The 22,361-nt window shown below is 37.2% G+C and overlaps 2 protein-coding genes across 7 annotated transcripts in view; one reads left to right on the forward strand and one right to left on the reverse strand.

Annotated features, from left to right (window-relative positions):
* jmjd1cb (jumonji domain containing 1Cb) overlaps positions 1 to 7,444 on the forward strand; it is a 148,455-nt gene extending 141,011 nt beyond the window's left edge. For all 5 annotated transcript variants that reach the window (XM_079845838.1, XM_079845839.1, XM_079845840.1 and 2 more), the window contains 4 exons: positions 961 to 1,100; positions 1,296 to 1,472; positions 3,217 to 3,348; positions 5,947 to 7,444. In XM_079845838.1, coding sequence (XP_079701964.1) covers positions 961 to 1,100; positions 1,296 to 1,472; positions 3,217 to 3,348; positions 5,947 to 6,042 — 545 coding nt within the window. In that variant the 3' untranslated portion in view covers positions 6,043 to 7,444. The remainder of the gene's footprint in view (positions 1 to 960; positions 1,101 to 1,295; positions 1,473 to 3,216; positions 3,349 to 5,946) is intronic.
* Positions 7,445 to 9,771: 2,327 nt separating this feature from the next.
* Positions 9,772 to 18,486, reverse strand: nrbf2b (nuclear receptor binding factor 2b). 2 transcript variants are annotated; one of them, XR_013818675.1, is made up of 5 exons: positions 18,295 to 18,486; positions 14,208 to 14,292; positions 11,882 to 11,922; positions 10,979 to 11,795; positions 9,772 to 10,346 (listed from the first exon to the last, which is right to left on the reverse strand). XR_013818675.1 is itself a non-coding variant. In XM_079846147.1 (4 exons), exons 1-4 carry the CDS (start codon positions 18,322 to 18,324, stop codon positions 11,187 to 11,189), a joined length of 765 nt encoding a protein of 254 aa, XP_079702273.1. In that variant the 5' UTR covers positions 18,325 to 18,486; the 3' UTR covers positions 9,772 to 11,186. The 2 variants fall into 2 exon arrangements, 1 of the variants encoding a protein (XP_079702273.1); XM_079846147.1 differs by having other exon boundaries at positions 9,772 to 11,795.
* Positions 18,487 to 22,361: the final 3,875 nt, after the last annotated feature.

Genomic DNA, 22,361 nt, shown 5'->3' on the forward strand with positions numbered 1-22,361 from the left:
AGAGTATGATGTTACATCTGAAGCACCATAGGTCAGTGGTTCTCAACCTTTTTGACTACAAGGCCCCATGACTAGTCTTGATATAAATATGCCTATGGTGTTTTAAGGTTTTATTAATTTCATGACTTAACCATATCTAGAAGTCCCACTTATAAAATTAGGCAAGCTCATATATCCAAGCTTTCCGAAACAGTGGGAAACGTGGTTCTTATGAGAGGAAAAAAAAGTTGAATGAAACCGAAGGGGTTACCCGAGTTCATATCCAGTCTCCTGGCCTATCACTTTCCTCACTGTCCTGCTTTGTTTGCCTTCCGCTTCCCTTGAATGTTTGCTGAGGCAACAGCCCCCTGGTTGAGAACCACTACCATAGGTGATCACCTTTGACCCTCAGCAAAAATGTCTTCATGAGTCATGACAACATGCATTCAACATGGCTGATCAAAGAGATTCACCAAGACCTTATCGTCTGTTGTGTAATTCAGATAAAAAGCAGACATTTTTGCCATTGTACCTTTAAGATAAAGTGTGTAAATGACTTATTTTGTGATTGTACTGGTGTAGTTCACACTGACGTTTATCAGTGCAGGTCAGTGTGATCGTGGTTGTGACATTATAAAATCACAAACATGACCATTTCTGAACAACAAATTTTTTGTCTTACTTTCCGGTTGTAAGTACTTTTGCAATCCTTGCTTCGTGTCTCATCCCAACAGCTGCTCATCCCCCTTCTCTCTTTCCTACTGCGATGGCCTTTCTATTTTTAACCACCGTCTCAGACATGAGGAGAATATATATAAGCCAGACTTGCGCACACACACACACACACACTTCTCTATTAATTTTTAAACATCGCTCCGTCTTCAAAAGAGGATGGCGCTCCCTGGCTTTATAATAAATTAAGCTGACTGTGTGATGTGTTTGCTGTGTAACTGCATGAATGTGTTTGTGCCAAACACACAGGAGTGCTGAAGAGGCTGGAGGAGGAAGATCTGGATGACAACGTAAAGAAAAGATTAAAGGACTCAAGCGAGACTCCCGGAGCCTTGTGGCACATCTACACGAGCAAAGACGGCGAGAAGATTAAAGAGTTCCTGCACAAGGTTATTTTGATTTGATTTCTCTGATGTAGAAATGTAACCTTGGGTCGCTCACTCCCTCTCTCTGAGCGAGTGTCCTCATAAAACCTTTCGTTCTAGCACAAGGGACTTTTATAGGATTCATTTCATATATTTGCAGATATGTTGTGCGTGTGCTGTTGATTTAACTCAAAGTTTGTGCATGTTTGGACATGACAGGTGGCGAAAGAGCAGGGTGTGGAGATTCCAGCGGATCACGACCCCATCCGTGAGCCCGGCTGGTACTTGAACCGTAAGCTGCGCCAGCGGCTGCTGGATGAACACGCCATTCAGGGCTGGACTGTGGTGCAGTTTCTGGGTGATTCGGTCCTGATCCCAGCTGGAGCTCTGCACCAGGTCTCATTGCACTCCTTTCTCTTCTATGATTGCTCAAACCACTGATACCATAAAAGCAAATCAAGATATGTACTTGATTCGGAAGTATATATTGTATTATTGATTATTTAGACCAAAAAAAACCCACTTGATTGACATGGAAAGCAACAAAGCTCAAGGATGTCTTGTTTACAGTGACACTTATGCCAGACTTAATGTCTGAATGTCATTGAGTTATTTAGAACAAAATAAAACAAATATTTTTTTCCCACTTCACTTTAACCCTGTAAAGCCTAACTTATGAAAGAATAGAAATATTTTGTAATCTATTTTTTTAAATGGAACCGTTTATTGAATCTTTAGACAAAATGTATATAACAAAAGTCGCTTGCATGTGTTTTCGTTGAGTATCATATTTGATCTGGCTTTTATGGTTCATATAGTATGATGTAGGAGAATATGGAGCTCATACTCTGAGAAAAATAACAAAAATATACAATTTAAAGGTGCACTGTGTACATTTTAGCGGCATCTAGTGGTGAGGTTGAGAATTGCAACCGCTCACCCCTCCCTTTCGAAGCACAGAAGCTACGGTGGCCGACACAGGACAAAGATGTCATCGTCTGAGACATCAGAGAGTAGCTAGTGCTCTGTAGAGAAGTTTGTCCGTTTAGGGCTACTGTAGAAACATGGCGGCGCAAAATGGCGACTTCACTGTAAGGGGACCCGCGGTGTATGTAGACAGAAATGGCTCATTCTAAGGTAATAAAAACATATCGGCTCATTATGTAAGGTCTTTATACACCACTGAAAACAGGAATGTATATTATATTGCGTTTCTGTCAATAGATCCTCATAAATACTACACGCTGCAGCTTTAACGCAGTTGCTGATATTTATATGGCCAAAAAGGAAGATGAAAATCTGATAGTTTGTAATGTATATCAATGAGATCTTTATAACTATATAACAGACTACTTACATAAAAAATACATAAAAATATCAGTGGTCATGCTAAATCTCCTAATAATATGTCTTTGTAAGGTAACATTTAAATGCTTAGTTTTATGATCAATATCCTGTAGTTGTTATTGTGGAGGCAAAACATGTAATGCAATGTAATACAATGATGACTGAGAGATGAACAAATAAATGTTCCTCAAAAGTCTGATGTATCATATTTGATACTCACATTTAAACATGATTTTTATGAAAATGATGTATGGATAATCAAGCAAACCTAAGTTGCTTCACTCCCGTAAGTGCTTATCTTGAAATATTACAAACAATATAAAAGGTATTCTTATGTTTACTTTATAAAAATTAATACAGATTTGACAGCGAGAAGACACATGTACCACGACCTGAAGCAGGACAGTTTTAGAATTATAATAAAAGGCCTTTTACTTGAAAAAAGTAAAAAAAGTAAAAAAGTATGAACTATCAATCAGACAACAGAAGGCATTTGGGTTTGCTTGTAGATTGTATACAATAGGTTTTTCAGCAACATTTTTATCATATTTATAATTTAGTGGCATAATTTGCGTACCACATGTGATACAGTAGGCTTTATAGGGTTAATTACATTTGACTTATTTACAATTACACATATTACATGATATTTATGGAAGGTGAGTGTGTATGATGAAACAATAACAGGCACACTTCCTCTTTCTGTACTAGCTAAAGTTCCAGAGTACCAGCATCTTTATGATAAGCGTCCCATCAGTGCACACTGACGTTTGTGTGTGTCTCATCCGTACAGGTGCAGAACCTTCACAGCTGTGTCCAGGTGATCAATGACTTTGTCTCTCCGGAGCATGTGGGGCATTCGTTCCACTTAACCCAGGAACTCAGATCCTCCAAAGAGGAAATCAACTATGAAGATAAGCTACAGGTACAGTTCAATCACACTGAAGAAATCACATGTCAGCATTTATTAGAATGTGTTCTATACTCAATACTTTTTCATATGCATTGTAGGACATGAGATCACATGAAAGTTACAAGTTTTTAAATGTTGAAATTCATAGCGATCAAAGTTAAGGTCAAAAATATGTTTAAAAGGTATAACAAAATCTTAATAGGTCTTATGGTGCATTCAAATCATGTCAAAAAGATTGTATGTTCGAGCTGAACGCATATGAATGCCACCAAAAAGTCATAAATACTAGTGGGAAGCTCGGGATTTTCTTTACGTCCCGATCTTTACGAGTTGGGGGCGTCAGTGAGAAACATGACTAAAAACACTTAAAGGAATTTAGCAGTTATATTGTCAGGTTTTTTTATTTACAGCGATAGCATATGATAACATTATAATATAACAATTAGTGCTGGGAATCAATACAAAAAAATAACTAACTAATTAATCGCATGGTTTTCTGTAATTAATCGCAAGTTTTTAATATTTTTGGAGTTTTTAATATTTTGATATTGTAATAGTTTCAGTTACTCTCCAAATTAATGTAGAAACAATTTAAAGACAGCATATTTTAAATATGTGTTGTAATGGCATCTTTTTATGAATGAAGGCCAGTATCACTGATACTAATGTCTCTATGAAATATTAATGATGTTACATTACAGTATAACTGAAAGCTACCAATTTCAACATTTATTAGGCTTTAAAAAACAACTTTTAATTTAAGTGAACTTAATCTTTACATAAACCCATTATAATAAATGTTATATTTACCTGTGTACAGAAATGTAATAGTTATCAACACCTTTCTTAACTGCATAAATAATAAATTAAATATATATTAATCATCTTTTCTCTGTTCCCGTTCATCTGATCATATAATGTAATGCTAGACAAAATGTATATAAAAATGAACGCTGCGTTAATTATGTTAAATATTTTTAATGTGTTAAAATTAAAAAATGAATAGCCCACGTTAACGCGGTAATTTGCCCAGCACTAATAACAATATGTGACGATAAATTATGTAAAGTTTACTGTGGCTTAATAAATTAATTAAAAACATAAAAAAGCAAAACACACCTGATGCACGTTCCTCGTTCTTCATTTCGGGAAGTAGATTTTAAGAACATTGCTGTATTTTTGTGTAATTAAGAGAAAGTACTCCGCCATCTTACTCCGACAAAAGTGACTTGAACGCACATGACGTCGTAAACACGACTTCCCACCTTGTAAATGCGAACTTCCCAGGAGGACTTGAACGCACCAATAAAAACGACTTCCCACCTTGTAAATGCGAACTTCCCAGGAGGACTTGAACGCACCAATAAAAACGACTTCCCACCTTGTAAATATGAACTTCCCAGGAGTAGTTGAACGCACCAATACATTTGGGGGCGGAAAAAAAACAGGAATAGTCTCAATTGGCTTGTTTATAATTAAAATCCCTGCATTATGCATAAAAGCCTTAGATTAGGCCTTAGTTCAATAAGGATATTTAAGTAGCTTTTATAAACATGCCTTAGAAAAAAACATTACTGTTTCAAGATATGTCAGTGCAAGTTGTATTCAGTTAAAACAGCTCAAACATACATTTTAGGTCCAGATTTACTAACAGCTTGCATCAGCGCAAACACTCTTTTGCCGTTAAAAATCTACTGTCAGGATGTACTAAAGACACGCAGTGATAAATTAGCGCAGAAAAGACGTGGACAGGGTTATTTTTGCGGCTGACCTTATTGCATATGCACTTGTTGGAGTTTCCCTTTCAGGCGCAAAATATATGGGAGGAGAGTATTTAAATGAATCATGCGAGGTGGTTTAGTAAGGTTTGCGCTCGTCACTTTACTGGAGTTTGCGCCATTATTTACCACCCCCCAAAAAAGCAAGTCTTAAACCAGAAGCTAACGGGTAGATTGCATTGGTCATTATGGAAATTATCCGGCTGTGTCTGTGTTCATTAATTTGCGCGTCAACAGTAGATCACGCACAGAACTGTACAGTCCCATCAGTGCTTTATTGCACTCTCACGCTAATAATGTGCCCTGTTTAGTAAATCTGGCCCTTAGTCTAGTACTATCTGAAGCCTTGTCTGTGAAACGGGCAAAAAAAAATGTTTTCCTCGTTATTATTGAGGCTTTTCTCTGGGACGCCCCATCACAGGAAGGAAAGACTAACAGTATATAGATATTATCGAATCTGTATATATTGACTTGTCAGTGCAATACATACGAGTATTTGAAACTCGCACACCCTAGTATCTGAGAGAAATCATTTATTTTAACATTTATATGGGTTTGTTCTGTATGAACCTACCGTATTCATTTCATGTTCGCAGGTCTTGAAGTCTTAAATTTGATGTTAAAATCTCAGCAGATACCCTGTAAATATATTGTAAACCGTGTGTGGTTCAGTTTCATTTATTATAGAACTGATTTGTGGTTCTTAAGTGTAACAGCAGAGTGTTTGTTTGGTCCTGATGTGGCTGTGATGAGCGTCTCCATGCCATCTCAGACGCCCCTCTCGTCTTTTTGAAGCATGCAAGTCATTCTAACAGCCTGCTGTTTCTCCCAGGTCAAGAACATTTTTTACCACTGCGTGAAGAATGCCGTGGGGACATTAAAGAGGTGCTGCGCAGAGGAGGAGGAGGAAGAGGAGACGAACTCATGACACCCGTCGACACGTTCCCCCAAATATGCACACTAATGCTCACACCGTGAACCTCCAGTGCCAAGCAGAGAAAAACACACACCAGGAAACTGTATCTATTTGTTACTGACACCATAGCAGTATAGCCCATCAGGATGACTGTGATCGACACGCCACGCATCTGAAGATAATCTGACAGCCCCGCTGTCCCAACTAGTGTTTGTTTGTCTGTTTGTTTTCGTTCCCCTTTTGTTCTTTCCTACTGTATAGTTTCAGTGGAGAATCGTATTTATTTTCAGGAGTTCTGCTCTGTTCTCGATCAAATGTAAATGTGACTTGTACAGTTTGCTAATGGATTTCTGATGCCGCTCACTACTTTGGAGACTTGGAGTTACTGTGAGAGAGATCCGCTGTCTCATGTCCTCATGCCATATCTTTTGAGAAAAAGAACTGCCAAACAATTGTAAACATTGTAAAGTTCTATTATGTAAAGAAAGACTTAATGAATAACACACTTCAGCATTTTATTAAGAAGTATTCACTGTAAAATGGAGACATTTACAAAAAAAAAGTTGTAATTTATTTAAGAAAACTCATTTCTCCTTTTTATGTTCAGATTTACTATGGTGAACTTTTGAAGTTCAATGGAAAAAGGAAATCGTACTATGCTGTGTAAATATATACATATATACATTCACTGATGTATTTTTTTAAACATGGCTTGCTTCAATTTCAAATTTTAAAGTGCAAGTGATACATGCTTTGTACAAAGTTCAAAGGGGTTTTACATTTTCCATTAAAATGGATTTATCAAATATCTGCCTGCCTTTTGCCTTATTGACAAGCTGAAAGAGAAATATATACAGTATATATTCAAATATATACAGTATATATAGGCTACAGGTTCGATTAATCCATCAAAATGTGGGGAGTATATTTTTATTTGTTTAAATACAAGGGAAGAACAAAATACACTTGGTTAAGGTAAAAGGGTAAACTACAGCAACAGGTTTTATTTCACTATGCAAAACAGATACAAAAGCATACATTGACTACAACACAAGTAATTCATATTTCATTGATTGTCTCTTGTTTTTGCATGTGTTCATAATTTATTTGTATGACGGCCTGGCCAAAAATTATGTCTGCACAATTTGGCATGTTTCATTTGGTTATGACGAATAAAATAATTGACTCCAAGCACTATGCAATATGATTACAAAATATTTAAGTTCATGTTTGATATAAATCATATTTGAATAAAGAGCTTTGGCCTGTATGAAAGAAGTCAGTTATAACTGCATTTGTGCGTTTAAACCTATGGTTTAAAAATGTTTCACTGTATCACTCCGCCTGTTGCTGTCTGGATTCTTTTAGGAATATATTTTTGGCGGAGTAAAAATCAAATAAAAATATGTATCTTACCGTATAGCACTCACTCAGTAACACAATCGTGTTGCATACAAAACTGTAGTTTGTTCCCGCGTTGTTTTCTTCAGATTCTCATAATCTTTCATCGATATACAGGTGTTGGTCATATAATTAGAATATCATCAAAAAGTTGATTTATTTCACTAATTCCATTCAAAAAGTGAAACTTGTATATTATATTCATTCATTACACACAGACTGATATATTTCAAATGTTTATTTCTTTTAATTTTGAGGAAAAGGTGTCTAAAACACCTGCAAAGGCCTTTAAATGGTCTCTCAGTCTAGTTCTGTAGGCTACACAATCATGGGGAAGACTGCTGACTTGACAGTTGTCCAAAAGACGACCATTGACACCTTGCACAAGGAGGGCAAGACACAAAAGGTCATTGCATAAGAGGCTGGCTGTTCACAGAGCTCTGTGTCCAAGCACATTAATAGAGAGGCGAAGGGAAGGAAAAGATGTGGTAGAAAAAAGTGTACAAGCAATAGGGATAACCACACCCTGGAGAGGATTGTGAAACAAAACCCATTCAAAAATGTGGGGGAGATTCACAAAGAGTGGACTGCAGCTGGAGTCAGTGCTTCAAGAACCACTACGCACAGATGTATGCAAAACATGGCCTTCATGGCAGTCTGGAGGAAGAGAGGAGAGGCACACAATCCACGTTGCTTGAGGTCCAGTGTGAGCACCATAACACCTGAGCAGTGCCACAGACTGATCGACTTCTTGCCACGTCGCATTGCTGCAGTAATTCAGGCAAAAGGAGCCCCAACTAAGTATTGAGTGCTGTACATGCTCATACTTTTCATGTTCATACTTTTCAGTTGGCCAAGATTTCTAAAAAAAATTTTTGTACTGGTCTTAAGTAATATTCAAATTTTCTGAGAGACTGAATTTTTGATTTTCGATTTTCCTTAGTTATTGATCCATAAATTGTTGAACACATGAACTGGGCACCAGAGGACGCTATTGAGCTGTTGTGGAAATTTAGAAATGACGCCTTCAATGAAACGCGTTTGTAATGCAGTCACTAACATTTCAAGTCTTAGAGTTTAATCGTGTCTCATACCAACCTACAATTTTTACATTTAGCTAATATTGAGTGTAATAACAGTGACCGATTTAGAACCGAACTGCATCAGTGGGAAGTTAAGAACTATGGGAAACTGTGGTGGTGCTATATATCTGAGACTATTATCAACGTTATACAATTATGAATGCAGCTTTTATGAACTCATATTTAACAGCTACTTGTACTATTAAAATTATGAGAATTGAAAATTAAGAAAAAAGAGTAATATAATTCAACAGCCTCCAAGAAATGAGAACACAGAATTCATGAATTCAGTCACAAATGTGTACGGATTAGTTGTTTTACAATAGCTTTAAGGTGACCAGATTTATGAAATGGAAACCGGGGACATTTCCTATTTGAGTGGTCAAAATATCACTAAATCTCATTTGTTATTATCTTTTAATAAAAATAAAAAAACAGGGACAATACATTTTTTATCTTTTTATGTTTATGGGTTCCTTATATTATTAGCATTAATAATTATTATGATTTAGTTTGATTATTAGGATTTTTGGTCTGGATTTAATACAATTCAATGCACCCGCGAAAAAAAAACCTGGTATAGTAACCATTGTAAATAACAAGCAGAACAAAACAATATAACATGACTTAAAAAATACACATTACATAAATAAAACATAAATATTATAAATAAAACTATTTAACAATTTTTTTAACATTTTATAATTGTATTTCATATTTTAATTTTCACAAATTTATATAAATTACTTTTTTTACTTCAAATGTTTTGTTACGTTTGTGCTTGAAAATGACTTACTATCCTTAATTGGTTTTGTTATTTTGCATTTTAGGCTTATTTTAAGCAGAAAGTATGTGTATTCTGCACATGTATTTGTTGCAAGTGTAATTGTTTAGGTATTTTTATAGTAAGATGTGTGGTAATCCCTGCTTTGCGACGGCAGAACGCGCCCTGTTGAGGCTCTGTTATAAAGCACATACAAACAGTATTACTTTCATTTAACATGACTAGTTAGTATATTACTACCTTGAAAGCAAAATCTTCATGAAGTAGTAGATAGGTCATAGGTCAATTAACCAAAGTAGAGTGAGCATATCTCACAGCGCCATCTGCTGGTGAAAATAATCACTACACGATTGCTCCTATAACCAGCAGCTGCTGTATGTTGGTTGGCCGCTTCTTCTTACTTTTTTGCTTTCTTTTTCTTTTATTAGTTGAATGTATTACGAATAAGAGTATAACAGCAAAACAACTCGGATGTATGCTTCCACTTGTTAAAATCTTTAATGCTTGTCAGAACAAGTAAACTCACAAAAGAATTATACATAAATTCTTGTTTTCAATGTCTTAATCATGTACATACAGCTACTGCAGAACAGCCATTCATGCATCAAAACACTTTCGTCATTTGATTTTCATAGATTTTTACATCATAAAACAAAACGTAAAATAACAAAACAATCTGATGCACCCTGATTACTGTGGTAAACCAGTAATTAAACATTGAATTAAAAAATAGTAATAAAAAAAAAAAGCAAAAATGTGGATTTGGTTCCCTCTTCATGACAAAAATATGAGCCATAAAATCATCTCTTCCCAGGCGCGTCTGGCACATGTTGGTACGCTTTTGATTAGTGTGAGGAGTGGACCTGGTTTATTGTTAGACGATGTATGATTGTGCAATCAGTTACCTGAAAATATTAGCATCGTGATCCAGACGATCCTTGATTGATGAGTACAATACCAAACGAAGCTTCGAAAGAACTAACAACATCCTCAGTTCATCCAGAGTTCACACGGGTCCTGATGTGGACAAAGAGTGAAGGTTTCCTATGCTGTTGAAGGATGACACAGCGGAGCAGGAAATAGTAGAGATGAGAAACAAAGAGGTGATACTGAAGCACATGACATGATTATTGCTTATAGTTCTGAATGCAATAGTTTCACACTCATGTTCAGTCCCTTAGCCTATTGAAATAATCCACGGCTGTTTTCGGTGTTTTTATAGTTCAGGGTTGCTACAAATCGTCCAGGGTGGCGATCTGGCAGAGATGACATCATGACTGGGCTTCGTACTAGTCTACGGGACTTATAAGGCAAAACAAGTGCTGCAAGCTGGTTATCTGTGTGTGGAAACAGAACGCGGAACTAATTGCATCGATGCCGCTTGGCTTCCTCTATGCCCTAAATTTGCGCTGTTGACAGACTGAAACTGCATGAACACCGACGTCGACACTGATGTGCTAATCAACAGGTACCGCACAAAACCCTCACACACTCACACACACACACACACATTATGGATGTAATTCACAGTGTCTGTGTAGGAAATAGTTTTCAATTCAAAGTGGGATTTTGCTGATAAACAGTGTCCGACAGAATCTGTTTGTCTCCAATGTCCCTTTTCACTCGTACTTCATAACAAAACAAAAAAACGCTTTAGAAATGTTCAAAAAGGCACACGTACTTCAAAAAGAGTTGTTTTCTTTCTTCTTATATCCAATCGCTACGGGCGCCACTGAGAAAAGTCAGGAACCAAACCTACTGACGGCCGTGCGAACCATCGTTTGCGCCACCGGGCGGCTTCGCCGAAGCGTGTTTTCAGATCTTCCCAATGCGCGTTCGCTGGCACTCGATGGCGATCGAAGTCTCCCTTTGGTGCGTGTTTCGAACGGTCACAGCTTCTCGCCGTCCAGCAGCTCCTGCAGGATGTCCTCAGGAAGTTCCAGACCGGGCAGGTCTTCCAGAGGGATCTCCTGAGTGGGCATCTCCAGCGGAGGGAGCTGTGGGATGGGAATGTCCTTCGCCTTGCGCTCCTCGGCCGACTTCGGAAGCACCCATAGCTCCGACTTCTCCACGAAGTCGGCATCGGCGTAGTGTTCCTTCTTCAGCCGCACGTTCTCCGACCGCAACCGCTCGTTCTCCTGTTTCAGCCGCTCGTTATCGGACACCAGGCGGTCCACGAGCTTGCGTAGGTCATCGATGGTGGTCTGCTGCTCTTCCAGCCGGGTTTTGTCGTTTTTCTGGGCTTTACTGCCTGTGCAGGGCTCTGGGACGGTGCCTTTGTTCTTCAGGAGGTACAGCCAGGTGTCGTACTCGCGTTCGGAGGGTTGGGAGATGTCTGCGGCCGCTCCGCCAGGGTGGCGCCGTGGCATCTGGTCTGAGGCGGGGACGTGCTGGAGCGTTCTGGGCTTGTCCTCTCGCTTAGCTCGCTTCCATCGCTCCTCGATCAGCCTCTGCTGCTTGACGTGACTTTCCCTCTGAAGCTCCAGAGACAAGCGGGCCTACGTAAGAGAAAAAAACATCTGAAGATCTCACACTGTAAAATAAAAAAAGGCAATACCTGACAATGAAGACCATCTAGGTGTACCTGGTCACACTCGGTGAGCTTCATGGCCTCCTTGAGAAGTTCTGTGGAGAAATGATAGGTTATTTAAGCGCACGCTTCCAGGGCTAGTTTATCAATCACAGAGAGCCCAGTGCTAGTCATAGATTAGACAAGAATTTAAGAATGTGTGAGGCAAACCTGAGGAGAATGAAGCCCTATTTGTATTCGGACGGTAATCGTTCGTCATGGGAACATAAGATAATTTCAACATTTACATGGGTTACTTTGATTTTATTGCCGTTCAAATCCAGAAAGTCTGCATTTTTCTCCCACCTCACAAAAATGACATTTCTGTCCACATTCACATCAGTACGTTTACAAGAAGGGATCAATCCAAAAGTCATTTTGCAAATCCTCTTTCACCACTACCAAGCACCGTACAAAAACTTTTCAAACAGGCCATTATTATTAGCCTGGCTCTGCCCTCCTGCGTACTTCCGCTCAATTTTCATTTTCCTTCAGTACTCCGTCTGGGATTGCAGTATATTCTCTGGTTTCTCTGGTCAAATTTTAACCGGTCCAATCAGTGAACAGAGGGAGTGGCTGAGAACGATGACGTTGATGTCGTGCGCTAGTTTGAGATGACATACGTCACGACCAAACTTTAGCGATCGTTAGCGGACGTTATTTATTTATGATTTAATGCCATATCAGCAACAATGGCTATATTCATGGCAAACAAAATCACACATATATACCAATAACAACAACAGTAATAATAACACCAATTACATAGAATCTTTATATATTTGACAGAAATTCTAAAATTACTCCAGGAGAAACCTTTTTAAAAATGTCCATTAATGTTTTTTTCTGAATAAAACCGTTCTCTAATATTATTTAAAAAAGGACATTCTATTAAAATATGTTTTACACTCGTGAAATTCTTCCACAGATCACAAACCGGTTCCTCTTCCCCGTTTAATAAATACGAATGAGTGAGTCTTGAATGTCCAATTCGGCATCTCGTATATACAACCTGGTCATATCTATTTTCAAAATAATAACTAATAACTCCTTGATTTAAAACTGGATTCACCTCATATAATTTGTTATTTACACATTCGTTCCATTCCATTTGCCATTTATTGTAAATGTACAGGTTCAATATGGGTTTAACGTCAGATGCCTGTATTTTACATTCTGTCATTTCCAACTGAAGTGGTTCCTTTACTGCTTTATCTGCTTGTTCATTACCAGTCAAACCCATATGGCCTGGCTGGTATCCAACAAAAAACAGTATTAACATCTTGTTTCTTTAAAGAGTCCACTTTTCCTATTATGCTGGTAATTATAGGATGTTCCGTTTTCAAAGAATCAAGTGCTTGTAGGCAGGATTTAGAATCTGTGCAAATTAAAAAGTTACGTTGTTGTTCCTTCTCTATTTTTTCAAGAGCTAGAAGTAATGCACAAGCTTCAGCTGAGAAGATTGAACTTTGTCCAGAGATACACTTGCCATAGCGTTTTGACCCAATCACTACTGCAGCCGATACCCGATTGTCTGACTTTGTTAGCGATTGGTTATGGCAGATCCAGAGTGGCTCTGGGCAGATCCAATAGTTTTAAACTTCAACAGAGTACCCGCCTTCAAGGAAGTTAAAAGGACACACAAAAGAAGATATTTTGAAGAATGACAAAGCAGATAGAGCAACCATTGACTACCATAGTATTTTTTCCCAACTATGGTATTCAATGGTTGCTCTCTCTGCTTTGCTGCAAACATTCTTCAAAATATCTTCTTTCGTGTTCAGCAGAACAAAGAAACTCATACAGGTTTGAAACAACTTGAGGGTGAGTAAATGATGACAGAATTTTCATTCTTGGCTGAACTATGCCTTTAACGCTTGTCAATGGAGAGTGGCCAGACTCTCTGTACAAATGAATTGTACGAGAGTCTGGTAGGACCAGGCTACATTATTATAGTACGCAATAATAATATACATTTATGTAAATAATGGCTTGCACAACTAAATGAGTCAAATGTTTACCTTGTGTAAAAAATAACTTATTTCTGCTAACTTCCACATTTTTAAAATGATATCCACCATTTTGAGAAATAAAACGTAAGGCAGAAAACAATTCAAACTATAGTGTGTCATTTCATATTTTAAATAGGATAAATAAATAATATGATATTTTCCTATTATTAAATTAACATGAATTACAATAACAGACATTTTACCCACAGGAAATAATTTGCCATCTGAAAGCATGAGTTTTTTCACTGAGGTGCCACACAAATGTATTTTAATAGATGTCCCCATGAGAAACAATTTGCGTTCGAATAGGGCTTAAAACAGAAACACACCTGCAGCTTTTCTGTGGCAGGAGATGGCATCTTCAAATTTCCCAGCAGCCAGCAAGCGGTCTGCTTTCCTGCACTGTTGATGGGCCTGAAAGGGACAATATAACCCATTACATTATTTCATCATGTGTAACACATTACCTATTATGCAAAATTCACTCTTATAAAGTGATTCAACACAGATGTTTGTCCACAGTGTGTGTAAACAACAAGCCTATAATGGTAAAAATCCACCCACTCCTTTTTTTATAATTCCCAAAAATCATAAACCGTCTCTCCAAATGAGCGGTTGCAGATTTCCCCCTACTCTTACTCAAGAATAAGCCCCACTCATGACTGGTGGCAGTCCGCCATTTCTGTTTCCTCGCTGGAGTTACAATGTCTGCGCTAAAAAAACATTACGAACATACTAGGACTGCGCGATCAATCGAAATCGAACCGCAATTGCGATTTGGCTTATGTGCGATTATGAAAGTGCAAAGGCTGCGATTTGAATGAAATAAATAAATGCCCAGCGTGTCAGTGAAGAGCGGCTCTGTGATCAGGAGTAAACGCTTCTCTGTCTGAAAGACTGCGAGTTTGAGTCGCTTATAACGTGCGTTTGAAAAAACAACAGGCGTCAAACATCTTCACAAACTAGTCATTTCGAAGCGTTCATAAACCTGTTGTCCAACAAAATAAGTTTAATAACATGTTTTAACTCACTTCATATAGTCAGTCGAGCTGATGTGGCTTCTTATCACAGAATGTCAATCAGCACTGAATACTTTATTATTACGAAAATACCCGAGACGGCTTGAAGAACTCAATACACCATATCTTGTCGCAGAATTATTATCTTCATGTTTAATCAGTCAAAGCGTTTCTATATTCGTTTTATTCAGCCTACAGTGCGAGCTTCACATTAGGGATTTCCTGAAAACGATTACTTCTCTGAGGCGTCTGTGGAGTTTCTGCTCGGGGGCGCCCTCTGGCTTCCAGTATGAATTAAACTTTTGGGTAGAAAATAAGAAAAATAAATACATTTATATGACAATCCATATGTTTTTCTTCAATGTACAGGAGTTTTAATCCCCATAGTGGATGCATAAGAGGCTCATATTTCATTTTAAAGACATAGACTTTAAGAAATTGATATCACAGATAAAAAGCACAGATTTTTATAATATATATATTTTTTACAATAAATCCTTAGACCTTTCTAATAATTTTAGTCATAATTTTAAATCGCAATCGCAATTTTAACCAGAATAATCGCAATTAGATATTTTCCCCAAATCGTGCAGCCCTAGAACATACGTCTCCATAAATTCTCATTATCTGAGCCACTGAGTACTCTGTGGTTGAATTCCATTTATGAAGGAAATGTGCTGAAGAAAGTCAGTAAAGTATTATTTTACGCAAATCATTTTAATCCGGACTGCTTCACAAATGGGGGGTCAATTCAACGATTTGGATTTGCACAAAAGATTAACAGAAATGTCCAGTTGCATTCTAAAGTTGTAACTACTACTTCCTGAGACTCCGGTTCGAACAATAAAAGGCTGAACAATGCTACTGACAATTTCTGACATTTTGGTTGCGTGAGATTCTCCAGTTTTGTTGTTGTTGAGCATATGAAGCACAAGCTGTAAAGGCAGTAAAGAAAAGCAGCTCATTTGCATTTAAAGGGACACACAAAAACTGCACGTTTTTGCTTACACCCAAATAGGGGCAAATTTGACAAGCTATAATAAATGATCTATGGGGTATTTTGAGCTGAAACTTCAGACACATTCTGGGAACACCAGAGACATGCATTACATAATAGGTCCCCTTTACATACTAAGAACAGTAAAGCCCAATTTATACTTCTGCGTTGAGTGTACGCCATAGCTACGTCGTAGGCAGTGTGCAGCACACGTTGCCTACGGCGTTACCTACGGCGTTGCCTGGCTTGCACCTCTCCAAAAATGTAACAGTGTGTCAATTCTACACGTACCTCAAGCGCTGTGATTGGTCTGTCAGAACCCCTCCCTCAGGGGTTATCATGTTCCCTCTGCATGTGTAATTGCACGTTGACGCGGACAACGACGAAGAAATATAAATAAAAATCGGCGCATAGCCCACGGCATAGAGAATACGCCGCAGGTCCAACGCAGAAGTATAAATCAGCCTTAAAGACACCTTATGCTAGAGCAGGGGTGTCCAAACTCGGTCCTACAGAGTTTAGCTTCAACTTGCCTCAACACACCTGCCTGGAAGTTTCTAGTATTTCCCCGATAAACTTTGAATGACCTACTAAAAGTTCTAAATGAAAGTTCATCTAATCCTTTCAATCACAACAGAAGGGTATCTAAACTGATGTGACTGCTTCTATCATCCCTACATCACTCCAGCTCCAGCTTTATCTGCGTCTATTTTACTGTAACTCACCAAGCTGTCCAAAGGAATTACTGGGAACTAATTTGGTTCACTTGGTTAGTTTGGTCTGGACCAATCAATCTCTATATATATATATATATGTATGTGTGTGTGTGTGTGTGTGTGTGTGTGTGTGTGTGTGTGTGTGTGTGTGTGTGTGTGTGTCTGTGAATAAAAGCCTAAATTCATATAAAGCAATCAAGTCTCTTCAGAAAATTTGAACTAAACCGCTCAGTTCATATGGATTGGTTTTACGATCTCTTTATAAACTTTTTGAAGCGTCAAAGTGGTAGTTGGGTGGTAGATTAGCTATCTGAATTTCTAAAACACTAAATCCCACTCTTTGAACCAAATTCTCAATAGCCTAAACCAATTTGTTGAATAAATCACTCATTCTGTAAAACCTTAAACAAGTTCAGGCAGTTCTATAAATCTACTCTTTTTGCAAAACAAATACATTTTGCACTGTGATGCACTTGTGTTGCAAAACACTAAACACAGGCAGGCAAAGGTTATACAACTAAACACACAGTTGTCATCGTTTACACACACCGACTCATAGTTGTTCACACTTATTTCTAATGATGTGATCAAACCAACTGTACAAATTAAGCCAGTTCAGAGTTCACATGTGGACTGAATGTTGATACGAAAAATAAAAGGAACTTTTTTGAGTGTAATGTAACATGCCTTTTATTTAGAGCCTTTAACCTTTTTGGCTTTTGCAGTTGGACTATTGTATCTTTACAGTATGCAAGTGCTCAATATACATTCAGTACTGTACACTATTCAGTACAATACTATACTTACAGTGCATACAGTAAACAATTTATTCATGTACTTTAATTTATTACATATTTTTCCGTAATTGCAAAATTAATTTACTGTTGAAATATACTTTTTTTCTGTAACTACATACTTTGGATGCTGTGTTCTCCTTTTTTTGATGTATTGTCTAATGAATGATCTGTAGTGTTTATATTTTGACTGACTGTGTGTATGATCTGAAAGCATTATTTGATTTTGAGCACAGATAAAATAGTTTTGAGGCAATTTTTGATTTTGCCAGAAGAGTCAGATGTTCTCTGAATCTTGTTTGAAGAATTGGTTTTGAGAAATTGGGTGATGGTTTCAAGAAATAAAAAAAACTGTAATATCTATAAATAATATCACAATATAGCTAACAGATGGACAAAAATGTGAAATCCACTAAATTACTTGTATCTTTGTAAAACGTAATTAAACTAGCCTGTATATTTAAAAAAAGCTAAGTAGAAGCATTTTCACAATTAATCTCATGATCACTTCAGGATAATCTCAAGAACAGCTTTCAATAACGTACTCTCATAAATGTCATAAGACTAATAAATAACACATTGAGAGTCATATGTCAGTGAAGTACTTGAGTGTTTGTTTAAAGGTGATCAAATGTCAACAGTAAACACACACACACACACACACACACACACACACATATGGAGGCTAACTCCGACAGACTACATTATAAAACGGTTTATAGGAAACCTTCACATGCCGTTTGAAGGAATTAAAAAAACCAGCTAAAGGACTGCTGGTGTTTCCGGACAGGTGAACCTCTTCGCAGCTTTATTTGAATTTGTTCAGAGATGCAATGCGGCTAAGCTAACAGCAGCTAGCATGCTAATGTGGCTTGTAAACAAACACTTACGAGATTGAGAGGACTGTCCAGCACCTCCATTCCTTCATCGACTACAGCCTCAACTACACGAGAGACTCATTGGCACATTATTGTGTTTATTCCGGGACCAGAGACTCTGGTTTCACCGGTTACTGATCCACTGCTACAATAGACGAGCAAAAACAACAACAACTTCCCCCTCCGCGACGTCACCGCCGCGTCACATTACGACGTGCGTGTCGTGGGAACTCTGTTCCTTTCAAAAAAACACCAAAAAAAAAACTCTGTTCCTTTCGTCATTTCTACTTAGGTTTTCACTTTAAGACACATTTCTCTTAGAAACCATCTCCCATTTTCTCACAACATTAAACACAAAACCAAATCGTCAAACTACATTCACAAAACCACTGATTCTTCAGGTCAAATCAAACAATCGCTTTAAAAAATGTTTCTTCACCTTTTGTCAAAATCAAAAGCTTTCAGATTGTACACACATCAGGGCAGGAAATATATAAACAAAACATTTATCAGACATTTATCATTTATCAAAAAAAAAAAAAGAGGAGAACACAGCATCAAGGGCATGAGGTTATAGTTAAAAAATGTATTATAGGCCTACAGTAAACACATTTTGCAGTTAGGCTACGTAAAAAAGTAGGCCTATAGGCTATTGCAATATATTGTATAGGCCTACTGTAGGCCTACTGCAGGTGTAGGGCTAGTATTGAATATTGTAGCCATTAGTATTGAATTTATGTATATTCAGCAGTTGCATTCTGTCAAAAATGCAGTAGGTCGCAAAGCAACTGCAAAATCAAGGTCAAAGAGAGATTCATTCTGACTCAGCGTCATGTCTTCGTGTTGGGTCTGGCCTCAGCCCAGACAGAAAAATAGTGTCTGCCCAGATTCGGCCCACATCTGGTACGTGTGGACTCCACCAGATGTAGGCCGGATCTGGGCCAACACCATATTGCTGTCTAGGAGGGGTTTGCCTTTGTCCACATCAAAGGCAAAGATGTCCTGTGTCTGGCAAAGTGGAATTTACCCTCTGGTGTACCGAAGCCTTGACATCACTCTCCACACCTTGCTCTTTCTCGTCTTCAAGTTCCTCCTCGTCCACCACCTTGTACACATAGCCTACTCTTCCCTCTCAGATTGTTTCCATCCATTGTTGGTATCAACATTCACTGTGCCACCTGTGTGCACTCTCAACGGGCTGATATTTTGTACTGTTAACAAGTGTGAACGACTTTGAGCTGTTGTGTTTAAACAATGGCAACTGTGTTATTGTGTTTATCTTTTGTCTGCCTGTATTTAGCGTTTTGCAACACAAGTGCATCACAGTGCAAAATGTGTTTTAGTGAGTGAGAATATGTTTAGAGTTTTGCAAAAAAAGTTTGCAAATGGCATCTAACTGCCTGAACTTGTTTATGGTTTTGCAGAAAGAGTGATTTATTCGACAAATTGGTAGACCTTCCCTTACGGAAATTAACCATGGTTTTAGTAAAATTGTAACCATGGTTTTTTGGCTAATTGATTACCATTTATATAACCACAGTTTTGCCACAAATACCATGGTTAAACTATGGTTAGAGTTGCAAAACTATGGTTAATTTGTGGATACCATGGTTTAACTACAATAACCATTGTTTTGTGGTTTTATTTGTAGTAAAACCATGGTGCATTTTCGTAAGGGTTTGAGCATGGTTCATGGAATGGGGATAGTGTCTTAACAATTGTGAACAACTGTAATACAAAAAACACACGCAAAGTCATTTCACATTCATAATAAGTTACATGCTTTAGTTACTCCGTCTCATTTGATGATGTTCAAACTCTCTGCTCTGGGGTTCTGTGACGTTTCTTCACAACTAGAGGGCGCTTTTGTCCTACAAATTGCTAACATAGAACCACAGTTTCTTGGACGTCGTGGTAACATTGTAGTGCACAGTGCTTTTGTTTTTGGACATGGACAATATTTCCTTTTTTTGACCCGTACAAGTACTCTGAAGTACCCCCTATATACACTCTAAAAACAATGGTGCAATATCGTGGTTATTTGGGATGACTGAGGTGCTATAGGCCTATAGAACCTGTTAAGATATGGTGTTATATAGCACCAAAAGTGGTTCCCCTATGATTACGAGCCAAGAACCACTTTTAGTGCCATATAGCACCATTTTTTTTAGAGTGTATAAATGCATAATATTGCTTTCTGATGTCATTATTACACTGTTTGTGTAATGTGTAAGGGTACTTCTACAACATAACAACAATGCAACATAACATTATTTTGGTATAAATATTAATACAATTGAACAAATATTCATAAATAAACATAAAAAAATAATATAAATTCAATATCAATTTATATAATAATATATAAGTATATAATATATAATATATAATGCAACTACACACTGTAAAAAACACAACTTGAAAAAAGTTGAAATTACTGATTGTGTTGTGTTGGTTCATCAAAAATTCACACACTGTAAAAAACACAAATTGAAAAAAGTTGAAAAGACTGATTTTGTTTTGTTGGTTCAGCAAAAATCCACACTGTAAAAATCTCGTACAACAAAAAAAATCTTAGTACTAATTTCCCCTAGCTTTTTCTTGTTGACTCAGATTTTGTAAATAACAGTTATACAAACTGAAAATTTACTGAAAGTTGTCTGTGACACAAAAAAAAAAAAATGTTTAATTGAGTCAACTTGACATTATTTGTTTTCTGGAGAGATGCAACTATTCTGTAAGAAAACTTTTGTAGATGAGCCAATTCAACATTTTGTGTCTTTTGGAAAAAGAAGTTCTTATTAAGAATTAACAGGTTCAGACGTAGATTTTTTTATTGAAAATGTTTGGTCACCATTTTGGGATGAGCATTTCCTTTAGTCGGGCAGTTTGACTCTTGGCGGATTAGGTGAGTTTGTGGTTTTTGTAACAGTGTTTAACAAAACACATAATTTGTTGCAAAGAAAGCCGCAACCAATGATCAGGTGATCAAGATAACAGCATTATAAAAGGGAGTAGTTTACTACGTTATTCCTGATCGAAAGTGATTGTTTATGATAATCTATTATATTTACCAACAAAAGTTGTATGCAGCAGATCAGTCATTCTGAATTTTGATTTTTAAATATATTGTGGGAACTTTTTTTAGACACACACACAGACATCAAGAATCAGCATATGAATCTTTACAATGGTGACATGTTTCATGCCACAATGCATGCTGGGAGCCATCATTTTAATACTTTGTTGGCTCCCAGCATGCATTGCGGCATGAAGCATGTCACCATTGTTGAGATTCATATGCTGATTCTTGATGTCTGTGTGTGGTTTTTACCTCCTGTAATGTATTTTAAATTCAGATTGTCTGATCTGCTTCAGAACTGTTTCCAATGGACAACATTTCTTGAATTGGCTTGACTACAAAATATTTGTTACAGAATAGTTGCATATCTCCAGGAAACAAATGATGTCAAGTTGACTCTACTAAACATTTTTATATCACATATAACTTATTTTCAGTTCGTATAACTGTTATTTACAAAAGTTGAGTCAACAAAAAAAAGCTAGGGGAAATTGGTACTAAGATTTTTTGTTGTTGTACAACCTTACATTTTTTTTTACAGTGTAGGCATTACTTGGACAATTCTTCCGGCTTCCCTCCATCAGCACATATTCACTTTTATGTCTATCTTATAACTAATTAATTTAAGTTCGGGGGTTATTCAGAGGTCAAACCCTCCATCATAGACAGCAAGCCAAGTGTGTTATATATCCAAATACAGTAGTGGCCAAAAACAATGCCCGGGTGGGATATTTGTTTTTTTATGGCCCTGCAAATTGATTTGAACCATCAAAATATAAGGAAAATATTTTATCTATTTTAAATATGAGGGTAGAACAAAACACTAAAATTGGTACAAGGTACTTAACAGACAAAATTATTTGGCAAAAAATGGCAAACTACTGCTACAGGTTTTATTTCACTATGCAGACATGCAAAAACATACATGCAACACAATCAGTTATTAAAATTTCATTGATTCTCTCTTGTGTTTTTTATGTGTTCATCCTTTGAAGGT

Source organism: Gobio gobio (assembly GCF_949357685.1).
Source record: "Gobio gobio genome assembly, chromosome: 20".
Lineage (NCBI taxonomy): Eukaryota > Metazoa > Chordata > Actinopteri > Cypriniformes > Gobionidae > Gobio > Gobio gobio.